An 11,853-nucleotide genomic window follows, 5' to 3' on the forward strand; every position below is an offset into this window, starting at 1 on the left:
CCAAGGAGCAGGCTGAAATATTGCTGTGAATAGCTGGCTTATGTGCAGAGACTTTTCATGGGAATAGTGTTTCCTGAAGTAGTAAATAAGCATTAAGAGGAGGCAGTATCTTCTTTTGGAGTACTTTTCCTGTATTTATGCAGCCCACGGGCATGCAGTGAGGTTCCTTGGAAGCATGGACTTCAGAAACCTGTTTCTAATTGGTTCTTGAGGAACCAACCAACAAACCTTGTCCTGGTCTTGTCCAAACGTTGTCAGAGCTGTGGGAGCACCCTGACATAACCCTGCTGTTAACCTTACAGTAATAGCAGGATGAGCTGCACAGCTAGAGCATTTCAGATTGCCTTTCATTCTGCAAGAGCTACAGAAGGGAAGCCTTTATCCAGAAAACAGAAGCTGCCTTAGACTTTCTCTCAGGATACCTTGGCAGTAGATTTTTTCAGATTCATTTGAGTGATTTGGACATCTGTATTCCCTGAAAGTGAAGTAAGACTTAACAAAGTTATGAATGATAGGTACTTTCTAAAATCTCCTTTTAAGAGGCAGGACAGTACGTTTGTGCTAAGCTAGGCCAGACCACTGTCAACAAGGTAAATCTCTGTCCTTGAAATGATTTAAATTTCACATACTAAGGCCTGAAAAAACAGTCTTAGAGTGCTTTGCAGAGCAAAGACACACAGAGATTGCAGCTTTTTCTCTCTGAAAAGTCAGGTAATGTGGCAAAGATAAGAGAAAAAATCGACAGATTTTCTTCAGACTTGATAATGCTGAAGGAAACAGGACTGTGAGCAGGAAAGAGGATGCTTCAGTATCTGTTGTACTCTCCATTTACAGGTGTCAGCAAATGAGTTTAGCACCCCTGAAGCAGAGAAGCATGCATAGGGCTTCTGCATAGAAGCCCTCCTACTTTTACATTCATTAGTTCACTGTCACCCTGATCTCAAAGCTGACTACTAATGTTGTGCTGTATGTTTCACATCCCTGCCTGCCTCTCCTTGTTCTGCAGAAGCATTCTTCAGAATGGAAACCAGAGATCAGACTTCCCTCTGGCAGTGACCATGTCATGCTCAAGTCCCTGGACTGGAATGCAGAGTACGAGGTTTATGTAATAGCTGAAAACCAGCAAGGGAAGTCCAAACCAGCTCACTACGCTTTCCGAACTTCTGCTCAGCCTACTGTCATCCCAGGTACGGTGGTCATTAGCTTTATCATTGTTTTCTGCTTCCAATTAATGCAACAGTGCTGCATCCCTTAATGTGCCTGAGTAAACCCAGACAACTTGCTTGCTTAAAGCCATTATCATAATTAGTTACCCATCCAGAGCTTAGTTGTGCCTTGTACATACCTGTATTATAGTCCMTGTTACAGTATGTACAGCACTACAAATACACTAATAAGAATGCTACATGCCAAATTTTGTCTGACTGTTCACAAGGAATGCTGGCTCTTTGTATCACAGTGGCAGGATTGTCCAGTGCAAAAATCAGGGGCAAAAAAAAGCTTTCTGAAAACAGCAAGTAGGATTTCCAGTTCAAACGAAAGCAAAAAAAGAACATTCAGATCTCTGATGTGACCCTTTTCATAATGCAAGTTTCTCTTCTAAGCCTGCTTTGTGCTTGTTTACTGTTCATTTGTCCATCCAGTTCAGTCTTTGGAGGAATAAAGGCTTAAGGATCTTGCTAGAGGTCAGAAAGGGAGGAGTTTAAGATCCTTCTGTAGAGGGTTTTTATTGAATGAAATGGAGATCAAATTAAAGTAAATTAAAAACAGCCTTACTTTAACAATGAGTAGTCCATTAGGGGGGGAAAAAAAATGCATCAGTCCCTTGCTAGAGCTGTTGTTTCTGACTGACCTCACCTTTTAGGGCTCTAGCCTTAGAAAGCATAGTGCTGTGAAAAACAAAATTTGAAACCTGGTGAGTTGGTCAGTCAGCATAGTAAGTCCTCCCTTCACAGCCAGAATTAAGTATGTATATGCCAAGATTGGTGTGGACAGTCCATATTGAAGGGAGTGATTTGATTTCATTCTGTCCTCTAGATTCTTAACTGCAAGTCTCATGTTTTTCATCAAAAAACAGATAAAAATTTTTCTCAGTCTTTCCCTTGTACTGAAACATCAATTCTTGGTCTGCCTCTGCTCCTCCCTACATTCCTTCCTTCCTTTCCTCTCCGAAGGATGAAGCTGAGGGCTTGTGTGTATGCATGTTGAAACTCTACTTGATTAAGTCAAATAACAAAATTAAGCATAGAAAGAGTGACCTAGATGCTTGGGCATGAAAATATGGATGGCAGGAAAGGGGAAGGGAGATGGGACACAAGAGTTTGAGATGCTTATTTTAACAAAGCTGTCATCCTGGATGGAAGGACACTCAGTAACACTTTAAACAACTTACATTCTGATTTGCATTTTCAGCACTGCTAATGCTTWTTACTGTCACATATTTGAAGGACAACTGTGACTGATGTGGTGGAGGTGGGAAGGTAGGGGTAGTTTGGCAAAGCATTACTTAAGGTTTTTTCAGACCTGAGCAGTTAAAGTAAGTAGCCTGGGAACAGCAGAAAGCTGGTTCTTTTGCACTGTTGTGTATTGCCCAGGGAAAAATGACAAGTGCTGGTCAGTCTGAGAGAGTGGGTAGCCGGTGCTTCCTGTGCAGATATTCTCTCTGTCTTGCTTACATGCTTCACTGGGATGCCAGGATGTACCTGGGACAACTGGGTGTGTTAGTGATCTGTGAGAGTTCTGTTTGCTCTGAAATACACAGCGTTCATGCAGTAGTCCCTGGTAATGGGAGGAGCAGTGAGCCTCCACTGAGCCTTTTAAATGCAACAGTTACATGGGCAAGGACTCTCTAAATGAATGGAAGGATGAAAAATGCCCATTGGTGTAATTTCTTTAGCCTCCCTGTAATAATTCCACACTTACTCTGATGTGAAACACGAGGGGAATCAGGATTTGAGGCTGTCATTTTAAATGCTGCAGTTTGCCCCAGGGGAGCGCTTTGAAAAGCAGCCTTTGTTTCAGAGTGCGTATTTCCTGCAGGGCTAACGCAGCTGATTGATAACAGTTGGATTGTCAGAAAGAATGTGCCTTGTTTCAGAGGGAAGTAGAGCACTGCACAGTAAAGTGACTGCTGTTAGCTCTACTGGATCCATGACTCTGCTTCTTTAGCTTTTTAATTTTGTACAGTATTCTGGTTTATATTAGATTTTCAGAAGTATTTCCAGACACTTTGGTTTCTTGAGTCAATCCCCAAACTAATAATGCTAGGAAAAATATTCCCTGAGGTAGCTAGATTTTTGGCATGCAAATCAGAGGCCTCTTTTGAAATGAAGACGGCTATGTCACATTGCAGTAAGGAAGGAACTCTGTTTATGTTGCTTTAGCATCTCTTACAGTTTTCATGGAGTTTAGCTTTTATATTTCAATTTTGAAATGAGCTACACAGGGGAGAGATCGGAACTAATGTCTCTAGTATGACATCTGTACAGTTTTCACAATGTCCTTGAAGTGATTGGAAAGATAAGGGTGTTATAAAAGAAAACGTTGTGTTAGAGTAGTTTGCAGGCAGCTGAAAGTCTTAGTGGAAAAGTCAGCCTTGTATTCTTGAGACTTTCTTGCTTTTGCAGAGTTATACTCAGCTGGATCTAAAATCCAGGTCCTTGGTACAAACTTTGGGGAAGGACAGGGTGTTAGATAGAATGTCTGTTCTGTAAAGACTTGCTCTCTTTTTTTTTTTGAGGCCATGTTGTCCTTTCAAATACCATATAATCATTTTCTTATATTTCTCACCGAGCCTCCTATTCTATCATTCGTTTTAATCCCATCTGCTTGCTAACCTCATAAACCCTGACTTGGAACCTGCTCTGCAGCTTTTGGCATTGCTGAGCTTCTGAACCCGCCCGTTTGTCAGTGTGAATGTGCTAATGCTCTTCTCTAATCTTTAACCATTTTAATTTACTAAACTAAATAAACCTTTGATTCTTATATTTTCTATATTTATGACCTAATTTTTTTTATCTATTTTTCTCTCTTTCTCTCTCTTTTCTTTCTTTTTCCTCGTCCTTTCTTCCCTCCCCCTCCCCTCTTATCCTTGTTCCTTTCCTATGTCTGTCGTCATACATGTCACCTTGGACCTCACGGGAAACATCCACGCTTGCCACATGCACCAAATTTGTTTTTAAACAACCATATTTTCCCCTCCTGGGAACCATTGTCTGGCACCTGCAGCGACCTTGGGAAGTCCATCAACGTCGTCCTCCTTTGTTTCATTGCTTCTTTCTACAATGACTCTCCTTTTGCTCTGTTAGGCACTGAAAACAAAATACAGCAATCTTTGCTTTAAAAGGCCTGGCTCYTACAAAGGCGTGAAAGCAAATAGTTTTGCTTCGGAGGATCCTGTCAGTTCAGAAAAAAGAAACCCCACAAAATATAAAAACAATAGATCATTTTATTTGAAGGAGTAAATATTTTGTAACAAGGGGTGGAAAAGGTTTAAGCCAAGTGTTTTCTCTTAAAAATTTTTTTGCTACTTAAAATCAATTTGCCATTTTTTAATGGATGAAAAGAGATTTTTTGTTTGCTTTATTTTTCATCGTTGGAAGGTACACTGTGTAAAACCTTTAAAATGTTAGTCTGCTGATTTCTGCAGACATCTAGTGCTGATCATCACTGTTTATTGTGGAAAAGATTTCTAAAGCCCCATCCACAAATCTAAACCCACAGTCTAAGAAAAAAAAAAAAACTTGTCAGAGGAAATCCTATTTGTTGCCCAAATTTCTTTGACAGCTTTTGCATGTGGATAGAAATTTAAGGCCATCAGAAGGTTTTCCTGATGCAGTGGCCTGAAGAAAAACACCTTGATAGGAACTGCATGTAAGAGTTTTCTTTCTTTCTTTTATRTAGTTCAACCCTTGGAACTTCATTGGCCCCTCAAGTGTGATCAAGGATCTCGTAGTGCATCTTGGGCATAATTCAGCCCAGGAGCACACCGATTTGCAGTGGATGCGTGTCTAACATTCTATCTGGATTTCCACTGCTGTATTATCACCTTCATAGAGAGATCTCTTTTTCACATTTGAACAGAAACGATTAGCTGAGATCAAGTAACCTGACCATCTAAGTGATTATTACTGATCCTTAATAACATTCGTGGTAAACTGTGCATGTGACACTACCGGAATGGGTTGATCCGTGGTGTAAATTGACAATATAATGCAACTTTGTTATCAAGTCTTGTGTATTGCATTTCGTTCAACCAATTTCAACTGACTTTCCTTCTCTTTCTTGTCTTTATTTAAAAAAGAACCTATACCCTTTGTGAATTGTCTTTTGTCATGGGAAATCCATTTGGCTTTGTTCCCTGAAGCCTCCCAAAATGGGTGTTTCTCTCCCTTTCTCTCTCTCACTCTCTGTAAGTGGGCCTGAGATTGCAAAGAATGAAATTGTAAACATGTTTTAGACACAGCTGTAAAATATCTGTGCAAAATTTGTCAAATAGTATCAGTGCTCTTGAATGGGATTAATCTTTCTTTAAAAAAGTCTATTGGGAACAAAACAAACAACAAAAGCCCCTTGCCATTAATTTTGTCTAACTATTCACTTTATGCTATGCACATAAGTCTCTGGCTGTGTTCAGTCAGACCATYATAATTTATGACATTCTTTTCTATCTGAATTATAAACGAAAACGTTGTGCAGGTGTTGTTGCATACATAAGTATGTGGATTTCTTTCAAAAAACTGTCTTGCTTCCAAACTGTCCTTTCATTCCTTCRTACTGTAGAAGATGTATTGAACACAGACTTCCGTGGAAAACATTAGTGATGTTTGTGATAACTCCTTAGACAAAAAGCTCAGAGGGATGTGAAAGGCTTTGAGAATTGATTGTACTGCTTAAAGTGTATAGGCACAGAATCTCAGTGGAAGATCTTTCTACATGCCTGCATCCTTTGACAGGAATGACTGTATAGGTTCGCTAAAAATCAGAGTAGCACAAACAAGCATCCCTGAGTTCCCACAGCAGCCTTTAGCTCACTTTCTATTTTTTTTTCATTTTGGAGCTTCTTATTTTGGTTTATAGACTCACACTTTCAAAATTTGTAACATCTTTACATCTTTAGTTATCAGCATCATTATCCTATTGGTTATTAACTTGTTCACAGTGTTCTAGAGCATAGAAGATAGGTTAGACYTTTTCAGTTAACATCTTAGTGTTATTGAAATACAGCAAGAATAATCATAATCGTATAAAGTAATGTGAATTTCCTCTGTAGCTGCATTTTAAAAATTCATCTTCAGATCTGGTTTTGGCTTGTTTTGTGGGTTTCCCCTTTGCTAGCTCTCTCACAGACAGAGCTTACTAGTTGAGGTATATCTCATGCAATTCTTAATAATTAAAATTAAATAAGCTGTTCCTTTAGATAACTCTTTTCCATGGAGGGAGACCAGTACCTCCAGAGGCCGTTCTTTCCTGTTCAAAGAGATGTGCTTAAGGCAGCAGAGAAGAATCACCTTCTAAGATGATTGCGTTGGTCTGGTGACTAAACAAGACCCCAGAAGATTAATGTAGATAGGATATGTTTACATGGACAAAGTACTTGAAATGAATCCCCTGCTAAAGTGAATACAGTAATCCACTCAACGTGGAATTCTGGAAACGTGGAAACTTGATATTTTCACCACCAATTTAAATGGATTATTATATTGTATGTGTCAGATCCTTGACATTTGACAGTCAAGATTAAACAAGGTGCCAGGCCTCATCATTGCAGTTAAAAAAAAAAAAAAAAAAAAAAAAAAAAAACTTTACAGAAAAACCATGTCTGTTTGCTCTGCTCACTCAGAGGTGATACGCAGATTTAGATCTGAAACCAGATTTAGATCTGGAACCAAAATAGGTTCACTCACTTAGAATTTTGGCACACACACAACCTTGCAAGCACATGTTTTGTAGGAGCAAGTCATACCTCCAGGAAGACTTAGAATTGATGTTTGCTGTCACATTGACTCTCTGTGAGATGAACTTCGGAACTTTGCAGAATCTCACATGGCCTATGGGATTCCAGCAGCTGTACCCTCAATKTATTGCCAGGTCTATATGTTTTATTTCAGAGGTGTCTGTTCACATGTTACTTTGGTTGCCTTCATTTTGCAGCAAGGCTTTGTTTGATGATGTTCTGCTCTACCAGCATCAGTTACTAAGCACCTTTTAGTTTCTACTAGATAAAATGAAGTAGTGATGCTTTCCTGACTGTTGAAACTAGTGGAGTAGAATGAGCAGCCAGTGGCACTCTGAGGTGTGTGCATTGTGGTAGGGTAGAGGAAGGGCAACTGTGGTGAATGTCAGACTGTGTGGGTCAGCTGTTCAAATTTGTAGTCATATTTACTCCCCAAGAGAGGATCTTTGCTGACACTGTTCCCTCTCTGTATGCTTGCATACTYCTTTTCATCCTTCCTAAAGGAAGTAGTCATAGGAAAATTGCACAGCTTGAATCTAGGAGCAAACCACTGAAGCCCATACAATATTAGCGACAATCTAAAAGTAGTAGTATTTCTAGAAGATATCCATTGCCTTCTTGTCTTGGAAGGAGTATTCAAGAGCCTGCTGTGTGTTTTTGCTGSCAGTAGCTGAGTTTAAAGCAAGCATCAATTGTCAAGCCTAATTCTGTATGGAAACAGAAGCTATTGTCACATAGAATAGATGATAGCTTGCATCTTGCTTTTCTCTACTGGAGATTGTACAAGGTGTTGGAGAGAATAAGATCTCTAAAATCTGGCTCTACCTGTTTGACGGATACTTTAAGCGTTTGCAAATTAAAGCTGTTAGCACCCTCAAATGGGTTTTCTGTGGGATTTTTACTTTCTTGCTTTTCTGATGCACCCAATTCATTTTTATTTATTTTGTGTGTCTCTATCCTTTCTCCCAAATGTTGTAGGACCTTTGAAATGCCTGGAACCTCAGGTGCTTCTATCCATCACTTTTGCATCTCTGTGTCTGCCTGTGCCTAAGCATTTTCTAGCAAAGACCCCAAGGGGAAGACATATCTGAGTGGCTCTGTCCTCTCTAACAGGACAGATATCTGCAGAATTGCAAGAAGCACAGTCTGGTCATTGTGCTGTATGTTTTAAGGAAAAGGTGTTTAGGAAGGCCTTTCTTGCAGGAAGCTCATGTTCCATAGAATAATAAAAGAAGTTCTTCGCTTCTTTAGAATTAAGGACTCGAAGCATTTTTTAACATTCTATGTTCCCTTACTTGACCTATAGAGGTATTTTTCCTCTTAGAACTAAGAGTGAAACAGCATATTGCTTTGGGTTATAGCTTGCAAGTAATTACCCTTTACCATGCATATTGGGGTGTAGTCCACATTTTTGGACAAGTTGTCATCACTTGAAATCAGTGGAAAGATCCTCATGAGGTTGCATGGGCTCTGGATCAGGTCAGAAACTTCCACCATCACCTGTGATACGCATGCGTCTATATACACATAGTGTTAGCATGCTCAATGACCTGACAAGTTATTTATATCCTAATATAGTTTCATAAAATCATTTTATGCCACACCAAACTAGTTAAATGTTAACATGGTTAAATACAAAATTATTTGAGCTATAGGATGATGCGAGTAATTCTTGAAGTACTTGTTTCATTAGTTTAATCAAATATGCTAGTTCTTAAAGCTGAATTTCTTCCATTTTTTTAGCAACAGCAAATTTTTTTCACAAAACATGCACAGAAAAAAAAAATCAGCCTCCAAGGTAATGAGGTCTTTAAGGATTCTTAAATTGTTCCTTCTTATTAAGAATATTGCTAGTCTCTGAAAGACTGGGAATATTAGATCATGTGATGAATGAAAATTTATAAAAGCAAAACTARTTAAGGAGATTTTGAGAGTTACTGAAAATTACACTTAAACTTTCTGTAAAATTTTCTTTAAAGCAACTGTATCAGAACAATACTTGGGTGCTCATTAATCCAAAAGGACTGAGGAGACTCAATTATTCTGCAGTTACATGGGAGCCTCCCTAATGCAGCATTAGAAATGTTTTATGCTATTGCAGCCTAAAATAAAAGATAGAATCCTGAGACAGAACAGAAAGACAGCAGAGCAGATCTTTAAGTGGTAAAAGCCAGTGTTTGCAGTAGTTTCAGCAGAGCTCTGAAAGTTACAACAGTTGAGGCTTTGCTGTTCTGTGGCTGCTCAGGGTTGCACAGAAAATCAGCAGCAGAGTTGAGAACTGACCCTGGATGAGAGTGTGTGTGTGTGTGTGTGTGTGTCCAGTGTGTTAATCACAAGACCGTCCTTCCTCAGTTATTGCTAGTCTTTCTAATCTTTCATGTGAGGAAGGTCTTGCAGGTTACCTAGTAGTGTACTTGTGGTTTGGACAAGTTCCCTAAACCACAGGATACCTGCAACAGCTTTCAGATCTTCTGTCTGTGGACCTTTAAGATTTTGTTCATGTTTCATTCTTAAGTGTTTTTAGTGCCCCGCAAGAAACTGATAAAAGCCAGGTAAAAGCAAAACTTAAATAAACAGTAGATCAAATAATGAAGCCATCGCTTTGAATACAGGCCTGGTGGTTTCTCCACTGCCCCCATTAGCAAAATGAGTAGTTTTGTGAGATCTGATAGTTACTGGGTTTTAATGCAGGGTAGAGAGTTTGCTGTCTCAGTGGATATTAGTGTTTGGCAAGGACTATCAGAGAACTAGTATAGTACTTCCCAAGCATAAAGAAAGAGTGACAAAAATGCATGTRGTCATGCACTCACAAACACAAGAGAACTTACCGTTGCTGTTTTAAATGTCATGGTTGTTGTTTGCTTGGGGCAGGAACCACGTTTTTCTTCCATTTTTGCAGTGCCTTGTGTTTGGGCCATTCTGTTACTTACCTCTCCCCATTTAGGATTAGTATCAGGGCAGCCTTTTCTGCAATAGTGCTAAGTAATCTGCATAGCATTCCTGTTGAGAAGGTGAACCAGATCTTTATTCAACCGAACTTGATGGAGAAAAAAGTGATGGTTTACTCCCACTCTGGAATTTCATATATTCCTAATTTATAAAGCTTGAAGAGCCAATTATGCTTATTTAACTTATTCTGTATAAATTCAAAGACTTGTCAGCATCCGTTCCTGTCTGAACTAATGCAAAGCTTGTATGATAAAGTCTACCACCATCTTGATTGAATGTTTTCCAGTTAAGACAACCTTATTTCAGTGTTTAATTACCTTCACTGTTAAAATTTCATTATTTCTAGCCTAAACTCATTTAGCTTCTGTTCCCAGCTTTTGAATCTTGTTGTATATTTGCTGAAATAAAGTGCCTTTTATTATACGTATTACTCTGTTGCATGTAGGTGTTCATAAGGCTAGACTGACTTGATTCATCTCTGCACATTTCTTTTAAGTTAAATAGATTGAGTTTACTGAGTCTGTTTTTCTATTCTTTAATCAAGATTGTGGTATTTCCTAGCTCTTTTCATCTTACTGTTCATCACCTTTTTTGAATTTGGTGAATATTGCCATATTTCCCAGTTTCCCCATACTGAGGCCAAAGAGTGGGATGTCCTTTCTTTTCCAGCTCCTTCAATCCCTATTTACACATTTGGTATTGCCAGGAGTGCGATGGTAACAGGCTGGCCCAGGCTGCCTTAGGAATACCTGAACATTTTGATTTCCAGCAGCACAGCCAATAGCTGTCCAGAGGAGGAGTCAGTTATTCCTTCCTTACTATTCATGTAAAGCAGCTTGCCCAAGTCCAGTGCCATGTGTGAAGACTAAATTGCATACGAACAGCCCCTGCTGCCCTGCCTGATGAGGAATCTGAGCTTTTGACTGTGCCCAACTGACAGTGGCTGTTTGTCCTAACTTGGATTTGCAGTTCTTGCAGGGTCACTTGTAGTGGTCCGGAGACAAGATGTAGGCAAGGTCTAAGGTTATTGATGTGATTTGTGCCACAGACGATTCCTGACCTAAGGAGCTTATAGCTAACACTGACAAGTCTTACAAAAGCGAGTAGGGAGAGAAAGCAAAGAGGAGGAGTTGTAAAACGGAACATTCTCCAGAAGATGTCTTCTAGCACATGGGAGAATTACCTCTGTCCAAGAACATCATCTTTAGTTTCTCCCTAGCCATGATGACTGGGATGACGTATGTTGTAGAGGCACAACAGAAAAGCATAATTCTGTGCCCCTATGATGCTTTTCTTTGTGCGTCATTACTAGTCTGACACAGAGCTCATTCTCAGAAAGAACTTGTAGATGAGAAGTTTGACACATTTCTAGCTTCTCCTTCAGGAAGTGGTGTGAAAAAGAGTATGTTAACTATTAAATAATCCATAAAAGATTCCTGAATACATGAGATCAAATATGTGACCTCCTCAATCCCTGCATGCATTGAGGGTGATGAATTCTTTTAATTATGTAGCCTGATGCAAGGTGCTGGCAGGGATCAATCTTTCTCTGGCACAAACATTCTACTGAATATTTAATGGATTTGTGATGTAAGCATCAGAGCCTGRTACTTCAGAGTGGCTTTTAGATGGAGTTGAATGTAAAAAGAAACTTTTCTATGGAAGTTTGGATTCCTCAATACGTGTCAGGGTCGCAAAATGGAACAAGGTTTATCTGCCACATGCTGAGGATGTTCTGAAGTAATTCTTAAGTAATAAATTGTGAGGTGTGGGGATTGACCCTCTGTCTCTGAGCACTGGGAATAATCTCTCTACAGCCAAAGTGAACATGTACTGGACTAAAAGTTGAGGGAGAGGAGTGCTTTTCTGGGCTTGTTCTGTGTACAAGAGATTTCAGATGTTTAGGGTGTCTGATATGCAGCAGTAAAAAATAGAATAGCATCTTAATT

At 39.4% G+C, this 11,853-nt stretch overlaps 1 protein-coding gene across 3 annotated transcripts in view; it reads left to right on the forward strand.

Moving 5' to 3' along the window:
* NCAM1 (neural cell adhesion molecule 1) overlaps positions 1-11,853 on the forward strand; it is a 141,954-nt gene that overhangs the window by 120,222 nt on the left and 9,879 nt on the right. For all 3 annotated transcript variants that reach the window (XM_085316889.1, XM_085316887.1, XM_085316888.1), the window contains one exon: positions 1,007-1,187. In XM_085316889.1, the coding sequence (XP_085173015.1) occupies positions 1,007-1,187 (181 nt within the window). The remainder of the gene's footprint in view (positions 1-1,006; positions 1,188-11,853) is intronic.

The sequence above is a fragment of the Rhea americana genome, unplaced genomic scaffold (genome assembly GCF_003343005.1).
Source record: "Rhea americana isolate MKP2758 unplaced genomic scaffold, rheAme1 scaffold_48, whole genome shotgun sequence".
NCBI lineage: Eukaryota > Metazoa > Chordata > Aves > Rheiformes > Rheidae > Rhea > Rhea americana.